Source organism: Pimephales promelas, chromosome 20, assembly GCF_988280905.1.
Source record: "Pimephales promelas chromosome 20, fPimPro1.hap1.1, whole genome shotgun sequence".
In the NCBI taxonomy this organism is placed as follows: Eukaryota; Metazoa; Chordata; class Actinopteri; order Cypriniformes; family Leuciscidae; genus Pimephales; species Pimephales promelas.
The window spans coordinates 16831267-16855448 of NC_142788.1; the positions used below are offsets into that span (position 1 = coordinate 16831267).

Genomic DNA, 24182 nt, shown 5'->3' on the forward strand with positions numbered 1-24182 from the left:
ATAAAAAAAACAACAACAACAACAAAAAAACAAAAACAAAGCATACATTTACTCTTTAACAGTTAAAAAGAATGAGTTTAGTCAAATACTATGTTTTTTGTTTGTTTTTCCATGGCAGCACCATGTTATCTGACCCAATGTATGTCTGTCAGCCATGGTTCAAAACATTGTGAACCATTACACGGTAAGACCCAACCCAACAAATCTATGAATGCTCTAATATCTGTGGAAATAACATCTACACTTGGAAAGGTGAATGTTAAAAGACCAGAATTGAGATTAGCATAGTCAAACTAACTTTTGCTTACTGAAAAAAACTCCCCACTGCATATGTAATTTCATACCTCAGATTCCAAATAAAACAAAAACTCAATGACTATTAGCTTGTTACAAATGCTAGGCCATTTGGTTACATCTGAACTGGTTGCATCCTCACTCCAAAGACCATACAAGACACCAAGCACTCTTGTGGCAATATGGTTTAATCTAATTACTTTCAGCTTTAAGTGTTACATTTTCTGTGTATAAAACACAGTTAAGTGTAGTCACAGATACAAAAGGAGTGATTTACTCACTCCTTATGTTCCTGTGTCTCTTCTAGCTCTAGTTACAACAATCTCAAAGGTATAAAGAGTTACGTGATACCACATCTGAAGCTGAAACTTAGGTTTAATAAGGTTTAATAAATCAAACGGCACCAAACATACAGAACATTCACTCAAACTGTTGGCCGTATCATAACTGTTGGTCCTTTAGACAATTTAGATGCTTTAGAGGATTTCAAACCTGCCAGTCACCTCGCACATTTAACGCTCATCAAATTCACATGTGAAAAGAAACAGAACAATAATGGGGAAAAAACAACAACATAAAAACTCTCACAGACATATTTTATCTGTTCTCCACGTTTTTCTATAATTGTAGAGAGATTGCAGAGGAAGCAGGCGCTCAAGTGTAGTGAGATGCCTCTGCTCTCGAGCACTCCAGACAGGAATAACATTCCCCAGAAATGTCAGTGCTGATTTACAGACTGAATACATTTAAATTCAGTTCAGATTCAACTTCTTTATCGTTCGGTTAACTGAAGAATTACAAATGAGCTTAAATTAGATTTAAAGATAAAATGTTTGTATCCTAGTCAGGTTTGCAAATCTCTTTGAAAATGAGAGAATAATAAGGATACTTAAAAAGATTGATGATAGAGCTGAAAAAAAAAATTGCAGACAAAGAAACAAGATTTGAAACTCTTTCTCTTGACTGTTTTAGTCATTTTTCTCATTTCGTTGAACAGGGTGTAAGGATACGTGGCGCTGCCTTTTCTGAGTCTGCTAAAACCAAAGCACCCTCATGCAGTCTGGGTCATGTGATGTCACATCACAGATGCACTCCACTCAGTCAACAGTACACGGTGGGACGGGGGATGTAAACATGAAATTTCTTGGCAATAAAAGTGAAACAAATAAATCCAAAACAAGTATTTTTGAAGTTCCTTCATTTTAGCTGGAGGTCTAAATGAAGCAGTAGGTGTATTTGGATCTTCAGTTATTCTGATCCTCACAGGCGTTTCTGTGCAATGAGTGACCCGACCACGACACCTGTGAGCAAGGTCATTCCCGCCAGCAACCACTTCTTGAAGCTTTCTTGTGACTTTCTGCTCTCTGCTGCTGCATCTTTTCCAAAGATCTCCGCGAATCGCTCCTGCACAAAACACACAGAGAATATAATCAGCTTTATTTCTACAACAGTGAATCTATGAAAATATGCACACGTTCTATATTATGTTATTAATGACGAAAGAACTACTATATCTGAGAAATGCAGAAATGTGAAAAGGGTCAATTGTCACTAGATAATCAGAGGAAAATATTACCATGATCAACCACCCAAAAATTAGATTTCAGACACTAACTGACAAGCTCATTCCAGCCAACCACTGAACTCCTTCAAGTGTCCCTTCCCATCAGGCCTTTCATTAATCCCACCCTTCCTGTGACAAGTTTGTGTGTGCAATAATGTGTTCGTGCAATGACCACCAGGGGGCGAGATTTACCATGCCTGTTTCAAAGATTTCACTAACCTAATTTCTCAGCAGGATTTTGTAGCAACCCCAATATTATTTGAAAAGCTGAAAGGGGATTTCAGGCTTTATAACGTAACCCATTTCCTCAGGGAACACACACAAAAGTAGAGCTCACCAACTGCAGATGGAGGCTGAAATAACTCTGAAATATAAATAAATATGACTCATAAACATGCATGAGTTCATACCACCCCAACAATTTCTGAAGACAGAATTTTTTTTTTCTTCTCTGCAGTTTTCTCAATTGGATCTTCAGTGTAAATACAGGGTCAGTGGGATTTCTTTGACTGACATTTTTGCCAGCTTTATTACAGCCAAAAATAATTCACTGCATGCAGTCGATTGCACACACACCCCTCAAACACCCACCCCTGTTTTCCCACTCAAGAAGACTGATGTCATCCTCTACTCTTTCCCTTTGCCCTAGTTATCTACACAAGCTTGAAAATATGGGAAGAAGAATGTGGAGGACAGGGTAAAACCATCCGACACAACACGTGCACTGTGGCAACATTTATCAGTCACAAAAGGGTTTCTCTTTACAGTGAAACAGGACTATCATAGCATGTAGCAGGATGAAGTTGTCTGACAATTTATTTAAATTGGTCTTTTTTAGCATATATATTTTAGCCTTTTTAGAGCATATATAAATAAATATATATAACAAACTTTGTATATAAAATATATTTATAGATTTAAAGGCTAACATATTTAATTTGGGCTTTGAGCATAAGATATGTATACATACATATACCATATATTTAAAGGCTAACAGAATTATAGGAATTCAGATTTATATATAAATATAAAACTATAAAAACAAACTGGTTAAATGGCCAAGGAGACAAAATATTGACAAATTATCACAAAGTTAGGAAATGATGGGGAGACGAGTAAGAAATAGGTAGTACACAGGGTAGACTCTTTAGTTGCACAGCAGCTTCATTTGTGTTGAAAACATGAGGCCAGCAATACTTTGTGACCATTTTTCTGCATATTAATACTCATCCGTGCTACTAAAGCAATCTGTCATGTTTCATATGAATTGAGAAGGGTTGCAAAAGCTGAAACATTACAAATATAAAAAAGGAGCAGCTAGAAGAATGGGCGTCTGTCGGGAGGACAAAGCACAACAAAAATACAAATTACCTATGGTAAATGACTGCATTTCACAAAGTGTATTATATGGGGAGGAGTTGTCAAATTTTATTGACAGGTGCATTGTTTTAACTGACAAAGAGGATGAACGGGAGATTAATATGAAGGAAGTAATAGAGTCAAAATAAGCCTGTTTTGGAAATGAAATGTATGACATTGTAGTCAAGTGATGTCAGTCACATAGTGTGCATAGAAACAAGATCAATTTCGTAGGAAATGATATCGTAAGTGTGAGGGAGTGGTGATGGGAGTGGCAGAAGCTGATAACAGAGATGCAGTTCCAGAGCAGAGGGGTTATCACAACCAGTGACGCAGCACATGACATCACAAGTCAAGACAGTAATTCACTTTCACTTACGGTTAACACAGATACCTAAAAACAACCTTAAAAACACCTTATGCTCAAATCTATGATATACAACGACAAAAATATGAATATTTGATTATAATTACTAATATAGCCAACAACCACATTTTTACAACTTTGTTTAAAAAATAATGGAAGGGGCTTGCCCATGCATAGCTAGGGGGTTCAATGTGGTTGCTTGCTGACCCAAGTCAAAGCTTCCGATAATCAATTTTTTGATCTCCAGATATAATTTGGCTCCCTCCATCAGTGCAAGTCTTTTTAAAAATCATGTCCCGAGTGCTTAGAAAAGTAATACTTCAACAAATCACACAACTGGATTGTATAAATTATATCAGTAGCACAAACAGTGAGGAACGAGTGTCAAACAACCCCTCCAAAAGGATAGTGATGCACAAATTGAGCAAACACCACATAAACACACACACACACACACACACACACACACTCCAACACAATAAAGTACATCCTACAGAGTTCAACATACTAGCACAATTAAACATAAAAGCAAACTACCGTTTCAGCACACAGTGACTTCTTAAGCACATATCATTTCTTTCATGCACTTCCTCAGGCACACCTTTGTCAACCTTGTGTAGTTTAAACATGACCCATGCCGAGCTCATCATGAATGGTGAACAGAGAGGGCGTGCTACAGTCAACACAGTCAGACGGCAGAGGAATTCGCATCATTCTTTTTAACAGATACATGAGTAACCCTTGGAGGCAGAGCCAAGCCTAATGGACACATGTTCGAGAAGTATCAGTGTGACAAACTGTGAGAAAATAATAGGAACAATGTACACTGGTATGACAAGAATGTGGCTCTTTAATCACAGTCCAAATCATAAATCTAAGACATGTTAAGGCATGCTTGTATAGCCTAGGCTATAGCACATATAGGCTATGTATGTGCAATCATGTACAACAAGCACAAGCTATAAATGATGGGTGAATACAGGATGGGCAGATATGGAGGTGTGCATTAACCTTTTGAGCAGACATCTTTTATGCTGGAGTGAGTAAGCAAAATATCTGTCATGCATAATGTCTTTTAATTAACTAATCATCAGATGAAATATCACAGGGCTTTGTCAAAATATCCAAGAATAAGCAATAGTGATGCTTGCTTTAGAAAACTACTAATAAGCCTCTATGTCTCAATTAGATGTTGCATGAGTGAGCATTAAGCAATTAAAAGTACTATCTTTCATGTTCAAACTAATTCCATAATCCTCTTTGTTTTGTCCTAAACACTGAACAACAGGCAACTACAATTTGTCAGTTTCTTAATTTCAGCAGGCATCAGGGTTATTTCTGATGCTTCCCATCAAGAGTGAATGTTGTCTTATCCTCATGCCATTCCAAACACACGAAAAGACTTTTTCAGTTTTGAGACAAACATTGAATATATTTAATGAAACCAGAGAGATTTCTATCTCTTAATTAAAAATCCATTCACCCAAAACTTTGACACTTCAAAAAGTTCATAAAATAGATCATATAAAAGAAATTCATATGAAATCAAGCCGTTTAATCAATTTTCTGAAAAGACACTATCACTTGATGATCACTAAACGAGCATGGCTTAATCTGCAAAACGTTTGGATTAGATTCATATGGAATTATTCAGGTTTTGGTTGCATGGGCTTTCCAATGGAGGGACAGAAATCTCTCAGGTTTCATTAAAAATATCGTAGTTTCTCAAAAATGGATGATTATCGTATGGGATTGGAACAACATGAGATTGAGTAACTGAATTTTCATTTTTGGGTTAACAATGTAAGGGTTTATTAATTCCATCCCCACCAAGCCAGGTACAGCACATGCCCTAACATGTCTCTAACAACACTGCCTGACCATCATGACAGCATTTATGACTCGGTTTTTAAACAGTTCATTAACTAATGTGACACTTTGTATCTTGCGACTACACCTTAAAAGATTCACTTCTAAACTCACACTGATTCACTATAGGTGTGACTGAGTGAGAAGCATTTGTACACACAATCTGTCAAGAAAAACAGATTTTTACTGGCTCCAAACAGTGCTGAGGTTGTACGAATGCTCCCAAGAGATATCGGCTGCTAGGCAGCGGGGACTGCCAGGCGTTTTCCACAGCCCTATCTAAACAAAGAGCACATACAAACCTGGCCCTACAGGACAGAGTGAAACCAGGTGCCTACGTTCGTTGGTTAGCATAGGCTAATATCCAAGAGGCCAAGAAAGGGGCTGATTCTGATCTTAAAAGGATCACGGTGGGTGAAGGAGTTACTGGAGGGGTATAAAAGCTGGCACAGACGAACCGAGGCGGACCACAAAAACACCAAGTCATCCTTACCACTGTTACTGCAGTTACAATAAAGACTACTGAGCTACTCTGTTGACATCAGTGTATTACCTCAAGTACATCCAAACTCATCCTGTGTTAGATGATGAGCATGAGTGTGTGTGTTTAGGAAGTTATGAGAGGATCATACAGAGAGTTCAGTTTGGTTCGGTTGAGTCAGAGTACCGGGTTTCTCCACTGTTACACCATCCTGACCCCTTAACCCTCACCATGGTGTTTGTGAAACCAGTGCATTTTTTTTCAGCAGGCTTGTGCAAAATTCAGAATTTTAGAATTGGCCTCCATTCAATTCATGAACTGGAATTTGAATTGAATTGACTCCGCCCCACAGGAAGTTCAATTTGAATTGGAATGACAGGAAGTGGAATTAAATTCATGGGAATTCAAAGAAATTCCACATAGTCACACAACAAAATGTCTGTGTTGAATCTCATGTCACCATGACAGCTTAAAATGCTATTTGATCTAATAAAAAAAAAATATATATATGCAAGTCAAACCAAAATATGTTCTTAATAAAATCCAATTATTAACTTTTTCATATTAAATAATGGCATTTTTAATAATTAAAAATAAACTAATTTTTGAGTTTGACAACAAACACATGGGAAAACACAGCTATACAGCATAGTTCAAAACAAAATAATCATTTATCATTTCTGAACATTGACTCAGTCTTTATTTACATGTTTCTCGTGTTTTCTCAATATAATTCATAAAAGTATAGAATATCATATTTTTAATAGGGGCACATTGTAACACAGTGTTACAACATGCCCCAACTGCACTGTCTTCTGCTTGTTAGCGAAGCATTAAAGAACTATATCAACTGTTAAACAACAGATTGGAAATTAAAATAATATCAGATTTGTCTAATTCGAAATAAACACAAAAAATAGAGATGAAAAAATTAACTTGAATAAGAAATGTACTTTTGTATTTGGTTAAATAAATGTTCCAAATACAATTTATTACAATTACGCAATTTTTTTCTCTATAGTGTTGAAATGGCAAATAGTAAATACAGCAAGTTTCCTCATGCTGGTATGTGTGGAAATATTTAAAACAAGTGTGTTACATCTAGCCCCGCGCTACGTTGTGCCCCGCGCTCTCCTGCATTCAGTGTTAGGAAGATTACTTTGGAAATGTAATTGCTCAGTGTTAAAAGTTACCCATTATAAATGTGGTTTAGATGACTTTATATGGATTACCTTCTCATACATTTACATATATATATATATATATATATATACAAATACATATACATACATTATATATATATATATATATATATATATATATACACACACACACACAAAAATGTCCACCTCAAAGACATTTTTTTCCCCATAAAGATTTACCAAAGTAATTCTGGGAAATGGAGTCATGTTCCACATAATTACAATTACAATAAATCAAACTTAATTATTTGTTCTGTGCTTTTAACATTCATTGCTGGGGGAAAACATTGCTGGTAGTTAAAACTAATATAATTTATATATGTAAAGCAATCATATTTGTCATTTACTGTAAAGCTTCATTGTTAAACACTCACTTAAAATATCTATAGGAATTTTTATTGAATTACAATTCTGCTTCCTTTAATTCAAATTTGAATTGTAATTCTAGAGCCTGTTTTTGACATCAATTCAAATTCTACAAAAAACAAAAACAAAAAAAAAAAACCCTCTAAAACTCAAATTCTGCAAAAAAAAAACCAAACAAACAAACAAACAAAAAATATATATATTTTGCAGGCAGGTCCAGTTAATAGGAATGCACAAATAAATAAACTCCTGTAAATTATAGAGTAAATCCAACACACACCATTGACATTAAATTGAAAGGTGTGACTTAGCCGTTATTGCAGGGGTTCGTTTTCTCACACAAACCTCTCGTTTCGTGTCTTAGCCCATCAATGTGTACTTACATTTACGAGTCAGTAAATCTTGTTTAATTAGGACTTCTCGGTGAGGTGGTGACCATAGACCTCCATTATATGACTGACAGACAAGAACGGTTTGAGCTGAAAATATAAAAATTGAAACTACAGCGGAAACAAAGACACCTACATTGGATGCCCTTGAGGTAAACTAAAACATACCAAAAATTAACTTCAAAGTGAACTATCCCTTCAAAAAAAAGTAAGTGTTCTATGTAGTATGAACGTCATCCGGACATACTACATATTTCATGTAAACCTCCCAGCAGTTGCGTTGCTTCACTGCCATTCACTCCCTCATGGGGAGTGTTCACTGGATATGCACTTCAGAATTTTGGTGGTAGCAGTAGGACATCCAGGTACTATTTGCCTACTGTTTTATGAACATCAATACTGGGAATTTTGACCCACTACCTTTCACATATGTTTTTTCATCAAATATATAGTTGGGAAGTAAGCTCTGGTCTCTTCCAAAGTCAAAAGACCCCACACCCAAGCTTCAATGATATTCTGGTTCCTAGAAAAGACTCCCATCTAGGGCTGCATGATTTAGGGAAAAGCTATTTTGGGGGGTTAACATAGAGATTTAAAATGCAAATTTTAAAAATCTTTTTTTTTAAAGAATAAAGAACACAAAATTTGTGCCTGCTTGTAGGGGTGCACAATTTGGCCAAAAATGTTGTGCTTACATCTATATGACTATTAATTATTATTATTATTACTAAATAAAAATATGAAACAAAATAAGAATTACTACTATTGTAATAATACAATTTCATTATTAAAAGCAAATAAGCAATATAATATTTAAGAATAAATATAATAATTAACTCAAAGTAATAATTAAAGGCAGAAACATTGAGCTCATTGAAGTAATGAATACCTGTTTGTTAACAAATGATCATGACATTTAGAAAAATGTAGCATTGTTAATTCAGAGTTTTGATTCAAAATTAAAATAATATGATTTATTTATTTATTTATTATAAAATAATAATAGTAAAAATGGAAACTGCAGGTTGTCGTTAACATGCAGGAAGGCTATAACTAAATCTAAAAATCATTAGAAAGGAACCTACACTAGAGAATAACATGTATTATCATGTTTACTTCAAATTTCTTAGAAAGAAGTATTATTTTTCACATTTTTACCCAAAATAGGGTGGTGTGAGCATTAAGCACTATAAACACAAAGCCAGAAAGCTTACTTCGAGCAGAAAGTCACACACCAGCACAGTGCAGAACAATTACAGGGAGACCGTTAGGGTGGGATTTCCTCACAAATCACTGAGGAATGCTGACACCCTCATTCCTGTGTGGAAATCAGCTGATTTGAAACATGCTTTAGGGGAAAATGAATTCCAACTGTGTGGCGTCAATAACTGGCCTTGCTGTTTCTCACTTGAAATCTGAGTCATTCAGACTTCAAGCTGAAACCAGAAATTTCCGGTCCTTGATAAAAGGGATGGTCGAGGGTAAACAAAAACAAAACAAATTGACAGAAGCAAGACAAACTCAGTTAAATCATCACAAGGCATGTAACAGTCATGGTGAATTTGAAAATTACACAAATGTTGCAAAACCAACAGGATGTCAATTTATTGAGAAGGTGAAATCACCTTGCAACATTTTTCGGGGTAAGAATAAACAAGAGGGTCAAAGACTGTATTTGTCACAGTTACCTTATCTCTGAGTCTGATCAAATTGATGGTCATCATTTCTTTGGTCCATGACGACAATGTGATCTCATTTACTCAAAAAGGTAGGCAGATACTTCACAGCAAATGGGATTTCTGATGTCAGCCTGGTATTTACCATTTAAATGTCAATGAAATGAGATCAACCTACACCTACAGGCCAGACAAACATTTATTATAGAGTCTCTCACTTTTTATAGAGAGCAACTGTCTCTTTTTGGCTTATGACATATGGGTTAAGTGATTCACAGTTAGAGTAGCACATTCTGCATCCCCTCCTTAATGGTCCCTTAAATCTCAATAAAATGATTGAAAGACACAGTCAATCTAGTTCAGGCCACTTTTATCCTGGGTTAAGGTTTTTTTAGACTTGAAATTTGAATTTGCATTATCCTGAATTGTGTTGCCAGTGTATAATGTGAAACAAGGAATCCAATGCTAAATTTTGAGTTGTTTACTGACAGACAACTGAACTGCCTATTGCATAAGCCTCATTAATTTTTAAGTTCAAACAACCCCAAGATCAACATTAAGCACAAAAGATAGGGATCCACCCATATTGAATACAAATATAAATAATTATGTTTAATTTAGAATTAAAATAAATTATTTTAGTCAACTAAATTCTATACTATTTTGTCTGAAAATAATGATTATAAACAAATCAATTTCTTTAAATGCTACAAGTTAATTTAGTCATCATATTATAAACTTACAGTATGAAAAATGAATATTCATTTCCTAACGATTACATTTAACAGTGGTCTTAGATGACAGTAAATGTTAATTAGTAAATTGGTGATTTTAAATGAGACAGTAAAAGTAAGATTAATAAAATAAATAAAAACAAGGGAAATAAAGCAAGCCAAAATGAAATATCCAATATTGACCAATAAACAAATAAATGGATAAAAATATCAACCAGTTCTGAACACTTAGTAAAACAGAAGAAAATCAATGGAAAGGTTATCTGTTCACCATTGGTTAATTAATCAAAATACAGGAAGCAGCACCCTTGATGAACACCAAACATCAGTTTCCCAAGCACAGAAAGTACAGAGTCACCTTAAAGCCACAGCAACACTGGCCTGGACAGATGATGTTTCATGCAACTCTGTTGCTACATTCACATTAACCGTACTAACTGTTCTCAGCATTTACAGACTTTGTGATCTATTCTCCTACATCCAATTTCCCAAATTACATCAGTCTTTGTACAGAAACATTAGCGTTTCATTATGTAATAATTTAGTGTGAGGGCACCCGATACATTAAACTGGTTTAAAGCCCTGCACCTCAAATTTTGCTGACAATTAGAGCAACAAAACAGACTCCACAAACTCCCTCAGTCCAACTTAAATTTAGATCACAGAACATCCAATACGATCACAGCATGTTAAGTCATTTTAGCAGTACACCTCCCCATTTTATTTTGTATCATATATCTGGAGGATCTGTCTGTGGCAGGTGTCCTTTGTACTCGCCTGGCAATGTGGCCATGTTTGTGCGTACCGTAAATAAATTAAAGAGAAGATTAATGAGTCAGGAGAGTGGGGCTCAGACTCCAATCTGTTCCGTATCTCACCGGGGAGACATCAGCTCCCATTCTGTCAAACAAATCCCAGTGAGCTGGGACATGCACAGACGTCCACATACATACAGACCATAGCATTCGTGCATGTTCTTGGAAACACATGCAGCCAGATTTAGCCGTCTCTGACCTAAACCGGCGCTTAAAGGCAGACATGGATTCTGGGGATATTTGTCAGGAAACAGACTGTAAGACTTATGTCTATTGGATGGCGCACCAGCCTGAAATGGAGCATGCAAGTACATGAATGGTGTGATGCCAAGATATAGTCATGATTTTCAAATTACAAACGAAAACGCTGCAACATCTTGGTCAATTTCATTTGTAGGATGATTTCCTTCAGTAAACACTGTGGTAGTGTTAATTTTGTTAACAAAATCCATGACGGAAAATGGTCGTTGATGACCTTTTTTCCCCACGACTAAGATGAGACAATGACGAGACGACACCAATGTCGTTTAATTTTTACTATATCATTTGAGTATACCAACATGCAAGATCGTTGACGAAAAAAGACGAGACTAAAATGATGTTATCTTTCATGCTTGCGGTTGCCAGATGTCAAGATTTTAAATCCCCAAATCATAACTTATCTGTTTTACTTAATATTTGCATTCGCTCTCTATACACTGCGGAAGCGCCGCCGATGATCAGAAAACAGACAAAAACAAATAACCTGGAGTTATTTCTCAAATTAGATATTTTGCTTTAAGTAAAGTCATTTTGTCATTCTGTGTTCTGTCACAAGCTGCCTATGCTGTTTGCTACAACAAAATCTGCGATCCAACCTTCTCAATGATGAACTGTAATAAATCCAAACATGGATCTCGACTATTGTTTGCGACTGTGGTTGAATAATTGCACTTGATTATGTAACCTTTGTGTGGCAATACAAAGTCTTTTTTGCTGTTGTTTTAAAGGTAAGGTATAGACAATCAGAGCAGCTAGCAATAGAAAGTTAGCTTTGAAAGCATGAGATCCCACCCTCCCTTCAGAACACTCTCCAGAGCCACACCTCTTTCAAAACTTATGAACGCACAACAGCAGAGTCTGCACAGATAGAACATCATATCATTGCATTCGGACTGAATTCAATGATTGGAAGGAATTGATTTGGTCTTGAGACTGGCAGACGAAAGGAGAGTTAAAAATGGTCACTATTTTTTGCAATTCCATTTGGTGATGTTAATGGAGCAGAATAGATACATTTCTACAAAATCTTGGGTGCTGAACAAGGTGGAAACTAGAAAAAAAAAACGTGACTGATGGCAATCAGAGATGATATCAACACACTTTATGAGTAACTTTAAATCCCTGTGACTCCATCATCATGGGCAATGGCCTTTATTCACAGCTTACTGATGGGGCATCAGATTTTTCTACATAATCTGATCTCAACTAGAAGCTATACAGAAATGAGAGAAAGCTGGATGGATAGATAGAGAGAGGCTTTACTGAAGACAGAGGGAAGGGGACGGAGAGAATATAAAACAGAGGATAAATAATGAGTGAGACTGAGTGAAAGTGAGGGGGGGGGGGGACGTTGGGGTTTGCTCATGACCTGATTTTCCAAGCATAAACCACTTCAGTCAGAGCAGAGCAACAGTCATGCTACGTCCAGAGCGGCACAGGCGAGAAGCTGATCTAAGCTCTACCTCCCCCAGCTCCTAATCTGCTATCAGCCAGGCGTCACACACTCAGACTGAGCTTTCATTCTGAGTTCTCTTTCAGTCCTACCTGAGACATCTCTAAAGCACTGTGGTGATCTCATGACTCAAATGACTGCATCTCTTCATGACTTCATCTCAAAACTTATACAAACTCAAATGTAATCATACTATACCGATTGACATCGATTCATTGATTTTAATCACTTCAATTTATTTTAATATTGCTTTTTAAATCTCAATATCAATCTGTGCCATTTTCAGTTGACGAATGAACAAAACATTACTTGCAGTGTGGGTGTGCATACTTTGTTACTTTTCATATTAAACAAAGGCCTTAGCTTTAAAATTCTATCAAATTTATCATGAAATTCAAACAATTAATGTTGTTTTGCCGCTCTTTTAATGCGACTTGACAGATCTCTATAGTCACCACAGTTCAAGCAGCAGCAGAGTACGATTTGTATTTATAAATATATATATAGGCTATATTTATTATATCCAGTGCTGATATCTGCTCAATACTATATGTATCTGACAGTTTACACAGCATTAATTGTGAGATTGTTTTCCTTAAGAAAAAATGTATATGTACTGTACCTGACATATCTAAATGAATTGAAATCGAAACAAGCTTGTGAATTGAAATTGAACTGATTTGTGTAACCAGACCAACTATTTTGCGTGATTTACATCAAAGACATTATTTTCAAATATAAATATTACGCAAGCATAAGACTTTAATAACTAATTTTAATTTCTTCCATCCATATTTCTGAGTCGTCCTCCTTAAATAGTCTACTATATGATTCACACATTTGGACCGTGCGCTCTGCCTAGCTAGAGGCTGTTCAGTCAGTGCAGTACATTATGAGCGAAAGTGAAGGGGCAGACGGTCGACTTATTACGAAAACATAAAATACAGTTGCTTTTTAAAGTCATAATTCTGTCAGATGAACAAGGAGCTTAATGTGGTCCACTGCTCAGTGGAATAGTGACAGAGCCACTAAAAGGTTAGCAGGTCCTTTCAGTGGGCCGTTATTTGTGTTATTAGAGGCTAATTGCAGTGCGGTTCGATGATGCTGGCTAATCTTGGCTAAAGTGCATTAGGAGAACTGGGCTTAAATGTGCAAGTTGCTCTTCCACGCGATTGACCAACACACAGAGAAGTGTGTGTATGTGTGTGTGTGTTGTTAAGATTTTTAATTAGCTAAGAGGAACTGCAGCTAAGAAGCTAAATCCATTGGAATTGAACATCACACATGTAAACAAACACACTGGCAGCGTCACAAAAACAAAAGAACAAGAATGTGGGAGAAACTTTGCTAAAAATACACTAGGTGTATTCACAAACACTGGTGGGAGAAAAACTTGGTGACGAAGACCGATAACTGACTCAAATGTGCTTTAGTTGTGGATGTGTATTTATGCATTTTCATGCATTTAAACAGACAGTTTCACCCAAAAATGAAAATCCTGTCATTTACTCACTCTCTTATTGCTTCAAACCATCTTTCTTTACTCCACGGAGCAAAAGAAGAACATTTTTGTAAAATGTTGATGGTGCTTTTTTCCATACAGACGATTTGAGTTCATACATGCATCTCATTATGTTTCACAGAAGTCAAATGTCTGGAAACAACTAAATTTTCACTTTTGGGTGAACAACCTCTTTAAAATCTCTAAAAATCCAACATAATTATGCCTCTACTATTAGTTACACGTACCAAAACAATCCTTCCCTCTCCCTCTCCAAACATTTCATTTGGGATGCTCCCCCCTGACCCTGGCAGAATGGAACAGCCCAACCTTCCTTGAAGGTGAGGCCAGAACCCCCCAACCCCCAGCCATCTCATCTCATCTCAACTCTCCCTGCCTGTGACATAAGAGGAGTGCATAAGTCTACCATAGCATAAGTCCTATTCTAATTCTCTCTCCCCCCCACTTTTTCTCTTGTGCGGGTGACAAGGCTGCTGGAACAGACTGAATTCCACCATCTGTTTACTGCCATTTTCACTCAGTCAGCCACACATAAAACACAGCACACACATAAAGGCATGTGCACGTAATCCAAAAATGGAATTACCCTGTGAAATATAAAAAGAAACCTTTTCAAATGCTGGTGATGCAAAATTCTGAACCAAAAGGTCAGGGGTGAACTACAACCTTGAAGATAGCAACATGAGGCGCCACTGACAACAGCAGCAAGTACCACAAACATTAGCTTTAAGCACTAACTGACTAGGGTATAAATGATGTCTCTTAGAGTCTATAGAGGACAAAATAAATCACATCTGGATCCCCGTCTCCAATGCTGTTCTAACTGCGTGTTTACAGCCAAGCTCCTCACCTGGCTTCTGCAGGCATGCATGCGTGTGTGTGTGTGTTCACCCGCAGCTCCATTGTTTAAGGTAATCACATGCTCAGCGTGTGCTATACCTTCAAATAATTGCACAAATGAGAGGCACATGCGTGTAAACATGCATGAAATGGAACAATAAAGCATATTGCATTTTAAATGCGACGTGTTTGATCACAAACTCAGACACAATTGACCAGGGAGTACAAAAGCAGATGTATAGTCTGTCTTGCGACAGACACAGGCGCAGAGTGGGTGGTGCTGATGTATCGAAGCTTGACGAAATGATTGCGAGAGGCGTGCCACAAACACGCATGGTCTTCTTTGCGCCTGCCAAATCAATAGAGATGACCGGTAAGGTGGAGGGATGATGGATGGACGGATAGATGTATAACGAACTAGACCAAATAAAGGGGTGAACGGGGACACTAACTGCGGTGACGCTGGCATGTTGTTGCATGTCTGATCTGCAACACGTCCGACCACGTGAGACCGAGGGAAAGGCGGGGGAGAGCGACCGAAAGAAAGAAAGAAACAGAGAATCGAAAGAAAGGAAGGACACGAGCTGGAGGCTGGAGAAAAAGTAAAAGTGATGGAGGATGGGGAGTAGGGGGTGGTCCCATGGGTGTTCCTTGTGCAAACATGATAGACAATGGCACGAGGGTGTGTACATACGGTGTGAACATGTTTGTGTTTGGACGCGTATACGTTTGATGAAACTCCCGGTAACAGCCCTACGCCACACAAAGACTTCTGTTGTGGTGACAGTGATTAAAACGTGATAAAGGCGGGCCATTGTTTATCAGCATGCACGAGCGCTTTACTACTAAGTGTGTATGTGTGAAGTTTGTGATTAATGATTCGTTGTGTTTGGAAGTCACTGTTCTAGTTAAGTACAGATTGATAGTGAAGGAACATTTGCTGGACACTAATGAGGGTTTCTGAGGGACTACTGCAACACACACACACACACACACACACACACATACACTAAAACAGGAATGAACAAAGCAGGTGTAATAAGATTGAAAAGGTATGGATCCACTCTATCGTTATTTCGCCCTCAAATTCCATCGACTGCAAATCATTTATCCTGTACTAGGCTAGCCTATCTGAACAAAGGCAGTTATCCTGACCACATTCACATATAATTCAAGCCTAATTGGTAATATCCCCACCCCCTCAGGCACAGGACTCCACTAGTGGCAACGAGACTAGACTCATTTACGTCAGTCAATCCTCTTTCCATGTCCCTCTGTAGAATAGGGAACTTTTTTTATTTTTATATCAGAACCAAATGACTTGCCAATGCATTCTTCTCCATATCCAGACAAAACTCTGTACTAAAATACTCTTCCTGCACTATTTATTCAGAGGTACCACAACAACACTTCTGAGTGTATGACACGAAACAGACAGAACAAATGACTTATGAACAGGTTTTTATTTTAGTAAATCAATAGGATACAGTGCAACCAATCCAATTACTTGATTTATGGAGCTGACACTAAAGCAGTGTTTTATTAAATATTTTGAATTAGCTTTTATTTTAGTTTTCATGTTGAAGTTTTCTTATTATTATGTTTGTGCTTTTGTCATTCATTACTTTTTTCTTTAGCTTTAATTCATTTTTACTTTAGTTTTAGTCATTTTAGATCTTAGTTTAATAATATAAGAGCAGATCTCTCCAGAGCAGTAATGACACAGCCTGACATGCAGGTACTGCCATACACCTGCATCATACAGCTGCCAGACATTGCAAAACTCTGCGTAGGCAAAGAGAATGAGACCAAAAGGTGGTTGAAAATGTGTCTGCATGTGGGAGGGGAGAAACACACAAGCACAAAAAAATCTTGAATATATAAGAAGTATGTGAGTGAGAGCGAAACTTGAAATGGGCATTCCCAGCTTCTTCCCGCACCGAGGGGACGTCACCGATGGTACCCTTTGGTTTTCGTGATGGCTGCTTTTAAATCTCACTATAAAGCTGAAACTGAGACGAATAAATAGCAAGAGAACCCCCCGCCACCGCAACGCTTCAATGTGTGGTAAATGCTGCTCACTGGAGAGAGACTATCCTGTTCGACCGTGAAATCGAGCGTGCGTGTGTACTTATGCGTGCCCCCCACCGCCACAGCACATAGATGAACTACACTGGCCTGATTGAGATCAAACATCCGTAAGACAACCGAACTGAAATTGATGCCGAATGCAACCGAGGTGAAGAGGGTTGAGTGGGAGTCTGCAGAAAGGCGGCCTACATTCATGTAACACGTGCACGTCTGCCTTTTGTATGACACGCAGACCTCATTTTCCTTCCCCATTGAGGAAGTGACATAAAGAGAACGCTTTTACAATTTCTGCTCAAGATGAACCAAAACTGCAGCTGGGAGCAAAACCTCAGGATGTGAAACCTCAAAACTTCATTCATTAGCCCACTGTAGTGCCATTCAAAATCAACTCTCGAATAAATCGCCTGACACTTCCCTCGTCCTTAACAGTCCACAGGGTGTTGTCCAAAGTGGCATAGATGCAAAAATCTTCTTTAAGCTGCAGTCCGTAGCTTTTTTTGGGGTTAAAAATCATCCAAAATACATAACCAGCCAATGTTTAAAACTATCTGCTTGCCGTAGCTCGATTCAAAGCGGTAAGCTTGTAATAATGTTTTTAATTCCAGTGGTACTGGTGGATTTCCATGGGAGATTCGAGAATGTCTTTGCGTCATTACATCACATCCGTACACATAAAGGAGGAGTCTCGGCTAGTATAAGCTATATTGTGTGTGAGGATGTTGGAGGTGGAGATTTATAGCCTTTTCTCACTGCACTTCCTATCATTCAACATCAATTTGATGGCGGATTCAGAAAGTTTCAAACGACAATCACCAGTGACAACTGGAGATTCACCCACTGTAAAACGCAAAAGACTTCGTTCGGACTTTGGAGTGGCAACAGAAAAAAAAGAGACTGCAACCGGACTATGAGAAAACAAGGATACATATCGAAAGGTAATCACGCAATGCTTGCCTGCGTTGTTAACATTAACAATTTGAGAACTAAGTATAATTTCCACGGTTTTGCGTGATATGATAACTTATAAGCGATTGTTAGATTTACTGCAATGTCAGAACCAGAAGAAAAGTGGATGTTTCTTACTAGTTCAGATGACATTTTCCAGTGAAAATCCTTATGTTGGTCATATTTCCAAAAAGAATAATCTGTGATTCTGAATAACAGTATCCACACTGTCGCGATGACTGACAGCCTCACACATTCTCCTCAAACATCGTGTTAATCCACGCTGTGCCATGCCAAGGGTGCCGAAGTACAACTCAAGTAAAGATGATAATTCCACGAATTACTTACAATTGCAGATTTCGAACATAGATGGTGACAAAGAGGAAAAACTCCGGACTGCAGCTTTAAAGTTTCTAGCCGGCTCATAAACATTTATTTTGAGAACGAAGGAAAGACAAAAATGTGTATCATGACAATAATTAAACTATTTTAATTAATTACATACTGCTGAGTGTTGACAAAAATATGCAAGATAAGTAACAATGCATAATGTTTTTAAAGAAGAAAAATCTAGATTAACAACAAAGTTTTCAAATGTTGTAAAATTGAGAGATTAAATATTCAGACATTTTATTTATTAATTTAGTTTATTCATGCACTGACAACTAAAATGTTATTTTTGTAGACAAATTAGATGACCTGTTAATCCATAAAATTAAATTAAATATAAACTGAATTTTATTCGTCAGAAGTTGTCAAAGTTAGAAGTTGTCAAAAAAATAAATAAATAAATTACAAATAAAAAAGATAAAATGGACTGAAGACTTTATCTGACCAATGGCTGAGCTCAGAAAACTCTTTTAATTACTCAATCTTTTAGGACTGTTTGTTGTGTTTCATAATGTTCTCATTCCTGTGATCACAATGAGATTCAAGATACAGATTTAGATAATGACGTGTTGACTTTTACTTTCTACACAGTTCCGGATTTTTTTGCGCAATCAAGACATCACAAGATAGCAAAGATGAACATGTCCGCACGTCAAAAATGCATGTCTCAGACAAAATAAGTTTTTGTAAAATGACACATTAGATAATGAAAAAAAAAGCATCTAAAGTAGAATAAACAACCTGTCAGTCAGATACTGTTCTCTGCACCATCCAATAAACCAGCTGTGTTAAAAATGACCTTTACAATCCACTTCCACATCTCCCCCCCACCATCCCAATACCCGCCCAATCACATCACAACCCTGATCACAAAGAGAAAAAGCTGACTTGGCCAGGACCTCTCCATTACCTGCCACTCGTCCAGCATACATAAAGAAGAGAATCAGCACAAAGGGTTTTCACATGACTTTACTCATTCCTGCCTTTCATCTACTGGACAGCTGACCGACGGGGAAAAGAAACATGGAGAGAGAAAATGAAAACAATAAAAAGACAAAAATGAAAGGAAAACAAAACAAAAACAATGACCTATCAGTGCACCCCCCTCCATCCTCAACCATACGTCTCATCTCCCACACACTCTCGACTCCGCTCCATAGTTTCTTTTGGGAAATAAGACTACAGAGATCAATAATCAGCTGACCAGTTGTTGTGGCTCTGCTCTCTTATCTCCCATTCCTTTCCCCACCGCAGAGTTAGAGCATCCCCACCCAGACCCAAGAGAAGGCAGGCGCTAAAAACAGCCCCCTCTGGACCCAGGGGAAGCAGCTGATTTGGCAATGCAAAACACACTCTTTCATCAATAACATCCACATTTCCTGGATTATTACAGTCTTTTAAAAGCTAAACAAAGTATTTGAATCACAAATGGCAACAGAAGTCTTGAAGTGATACCCAAATATTAATCGTATCTATACGCAAGACTTTATTTATGCTGCTTTATTCCTGATATGGATTCATTTTATGATGCATTTCTGACCTTTTTGGAGCTTTAGTTAAAGTAACTAAAGAAGTTTTAGTTAAAGTAACTAAAGAAGTTTTAGTTATCTGGACTTTAAGCAGAGGGACATAAATCTTGGTTACATTAAAAATATTTTCATTTCTGTTGCGTTGTAAAGATTATCCAAAGTCTTGTGTTTGGACAGAATCTTCATTTGTGGGTGTAAAGTTGAGTTTGTTAAATAGACTTTTTACATCAAGGTTGGCCAAGGGAGGTTTAAATCCAATTAACAGATACCTTCTGATCAAACACGATAAGTTGAGGCATAAATCATTTGAGACCAATCATAAACCTAAACAGGTTAACAAAGACCCGTTTGTGAATAAACTGAAGAAGGCTAACAATGCAGGAGAGAAATGCAATTCATTTTCCACTCACCCATCCTCCTTGGCTCTGGATCCAGGGCTGAATGTGGTTGTCCAGGTAGACGGTCATCCATTCTGCAATGCGTCCCACTAGTGGGCTCATCTCCTTCTCCACACACTCGACGCACAGAGCCCCTCCGAAGGCAAACAGTCCCACGATGCGGCCCCAGTTGACGCCGTCGCGGAACACCTCATCCATCACACTCTCGAAGCTCTGGTACGCTGTGGCGGGTGTGATGTGGAGCTGTGAGGAGAGGTCGTTGAACGCTCGGGAATAACGCAGCTCAAACTCGTTGGCAGAATCGCGAAGCGCCTCCTTCACCGCGTCGAGACCCCCAGTCCCGTTTGTCTGATGCTGTGGGGATGAAGTGGGGGATCGTGGTGGGGTTCTGCTCATGGAGCCGTTAACAAGGGTCGTCGTTCCTGCCGCCCCCTCACCATTCTCTTCGGCCCCATCAGTCCGATTTGTGTCTTCTGTAAGTCCAATGTGGTTGCAGGGGTAGTTCCTCTGCGAGAGTTTATATTTAATAAAAAATACCACCAGTTCTCGGTTATAGTAAGACATAATTCACGTCGTTGCTTGTCGTTCTTCGATGTATGGATATCCACTTGCTTGTTCTTAGAACACAGTGCACACCCTTGCGTCCTTCTCAGGCTTCTGCCGACGCTCAGGGATGGTGCAATGGCTCATACCCTGTTGTAAGACAACAGTGCAATGAATTGATCCGTAAATGCGCAATCATTTTCACAAACAGCAGGAGGAGGGGGTGAGGGTGAAACTTTGGAAGAGGTTAAGGGGCATTGAAGATAAACAGCTTTTTCCACCCTCTAAAACCCTCTTACTAAATGGAGAAGCTTGATCAAAGGAACAGATGGTAGCGCCTCATCACCTGCCTCCGATGAAAAACATGGACAATTTCCCCTCTCTCCTTGTCCAAGACAAGGCTAAATGTACACTGACCTTGACATGAGTGAATTTTAAACAGCAGGGGGCACGGACAGCCAGCGTGGCTAGAATTATGATTGTCTCATTTTAACAAATCTATAATGGATCGTAATTGTGGTGCCAGAAGAACCAGCCAAGAGTCACAGACAAAAGATACCAAAGTGATTCATGGCATTTTTCATTAAAAATGTTCTAACAACTCATGTCTAACCCATTTACTCCTTAATGTATTTGATAGAATAGACTCAAATGAATGTGTTCATTTTATTACAAAAATCAAATCTATACATCTGCCTTTACAATTATAATTTCTGATGAATATGATCACTCATTTTGAGCCTACAAATGTGGATGGATGCATGCTCTAGATAGACAGACAGATCTAACGAGAATTAAAAAAAACTTTATTATTAAATAAACAGACAGATTAAGTCACTAATTTCTGCTGATTTCGTATTTTTGACTACATAACGAGCGCGAGGTGTTCACGCGCTGCATTATCTGATCGCTGTTTGGGAAGAGCGCGAGAGTTCTCAGGAAACACTGGATCAGTCAAACACGTGCTGACAACAACGAGGCTCCGAGCACAACACATGGCCGTTTCAAAAGCTCTGTCTGTCGCGGAAAAAATTATAAATATATACGATGTATATGTACATATACACATTATATTAAACCCATCTTTTGGTACTTAAGAAGAAATTACTCCTTCTCAGTCCAAATGTGACGCACACTGTCATTATCTAATAACCACAGCCTTTGTTGCACGTTTATATTACATACGTCTAATATTATGTATATATTCAGTGATGTTATAACATTTATTGTATCTAGGTTGATCAGCGGACACTTCGAGGAGTCAATTCATTAGTTTCTAATAATAAGGCTACACGCAGTGTTTACAAACACAATGTCAAAAACACATTCCTACATACAGCACACGCGCAAACGCAAGCGTGTGTGTGTGTGTGTGTGAATACCCCCTGACGAACACAAAGCTATTCAGTATTCAGTGTTTTATGCGAGTTATCTCAAGACACAACATTTATAAAACAGAATAATCTAATACAGTATTGGATAATATAGTACCAAAGTTTGCATCGACCAACCAGTTAGAAATTAACAGAAACAAAGTCTTACGTTAGCATTTTCTACTTTATCTTACGTTATCGTGTTTATTGACAATGTTTACGATACTGACAACACAGAGTAAAAGAGCATTTAGCTTACCATCCATAACACAATCTGCTTACTGTTCTCGTAGATTAAGCCAACCAAGCAAACAACTCTTGGGAGTCTGTGTAAATGTTAGCTATGGATTAACTTAAGCGACAATATCAAAGTGCGGTAGATCAAAAGTAATACTGTATAATCATGTGAGGAAAAAATGAGCAAGTGCTGGATATTTCTCTTTACAAGCAGACCTCCCCTCTGTGTGATAGGATATGATCACCTATGCATGACGCTCGCGCTGCCTGCCTACCAGCCATTACGTAATAACTAGCCTCCATTCTAGGGCCCATTACAGAGGCCGAGCGGAAACAACCAGTCAGTCAGTTCTCCGTTCTGTTGGGCAAGCAACCGCAACACGTATCACTTTCAGAGAAGTGATCGCACAGAATCACTCCAGCACGAGAACACGCACATAAAAAGGACAAAATCCAGAATTAGCCAAACATTGCCGCTGATCCAAAGCACAGCGCGAGAGCTTTCCGAAGCTCGCACTGTCTAACGTTATAGCTACTGAGGAGAAACGCTGGCTGGTGGATGAAACTTAGATTTTCATAATTTCTACATTTTTTCGCTCAAACAACTCGCATAATTGACTTTACGCATGTAAGTAAAATCAAACACCCCGTCGTATTTTATTTACGAATGAATGCATGAAACGTTAACGTTACTGCATTTCTGCACGCATTAAAATCACAAAAACACTAGCAAGAGAGCAAATTAATACCAAGCCTAATTTGGTGTAGGGTTCTTGCTGACCAAGAATGCATTTCCTGTTAAATAAAAGCGAACAACGTCAATCTTTCCTCCCTTCGGCTAGTTAACTTAGCCGTGTTAGCTAGCGTCATGGAAGATGGACAGGCTGTACAGGGAAACACGGAATCATTTGGGAAGCTGCTATAAAGATAAAGCTCCAATTTCAAATTACATCACAGACCTTTGGTACTTACTCGGATATTTGGAAAGGCAAATTCGTGATTTCCCGCATGATCGATGTCGGCGTGTTTCTCCTCGATCAGAGTGCAAGTCGGCGTAGAAGAGAGCCGCTGTCAGGAGCAGCGCTCGGTTCAGTTCCGCCCCTTTACAGCTCTGCTCTTTAAACCAAGGGCCTATTCATTTATTACAGCAGCTAGGCTACATCTTATGTGGACTGCCTATGCTGGTTAATTTTGGAGTAACTATTTTACTCACTCATTCCAAAGTCCGTTAATTAAAGCTAAACATCATTCAAAAAGCAACACTCAAATGTTGAGACGCGCCATTCAGCGTAACTGCTAGCTACTAAAAACTGAAGAAGACTAATATTTTACGCAATTACTGATAAATTACTGATAGAAAGTCCACACTAATAATCTTCTTAATCTAACCTAATCTCTATTTTGATATACATACTTATCTACGCTGTGAACGTAAATGTTATAAGGTTCGCGCTCACTAAACAAAGAGTGGTAGAATTACTATG

General features: G+C 38.0%; 1 protein-coding gene across 2 annotated transcripts; it reads right to left on the reverse strand.

The window, feature by feature from the left end:
- Positions 1–464: 464 nt before the first annotated feature.
- Positions 465–24159, reverse strand: bcl2l1 (BCL2 like 1). 2 transcript variants are annotated; one of them, XM_039652388.2, is made up of 3 exons: positions 23671–24159; positions 20558–21238; positions 465–1698 (listed from the first exon to the last, which is right to left on the reverse strand). In XM_039652388.2, exons 2-3 carry the CDS (start codon positions 21107–21109, stop codon positions 1555–1557), a joined length of 696 nt encoding a protein of 231 aa, XP_039508322.2. In that variant the 5' UTR covers positions 21110–21238; positions 23671–24159; the 3' UTR covers positions 465–1554. The 2 variants fall into 2 exon arrangements, with proteins under 2 accessions (XP_039508322.2, XP_039508323.2); XM_039652389.2 differs by lacking the exon at positions 23671–24159 and adding an exon at positions 22721–22908.
- Between the last annotated feature and the right edge of the window lie 23 nt (positions 24160–24182).

Coding starts and splice junctions, on each gene's coding strand:
- bcl2l1 (XM_039652388.2), bottom strand. CDS start 21,109: ATGTCTTACTATAACCGAGAACTGGTGGTATTTTTTATTAAATATAAA. Junction 1,699..20,557: donor TCCAGAGCCAAGGAGGATGG/GTGAGTGGAAAA, acceptor TGTTTTGTGCAG/GAGCGATTCGCGGAGATCTT.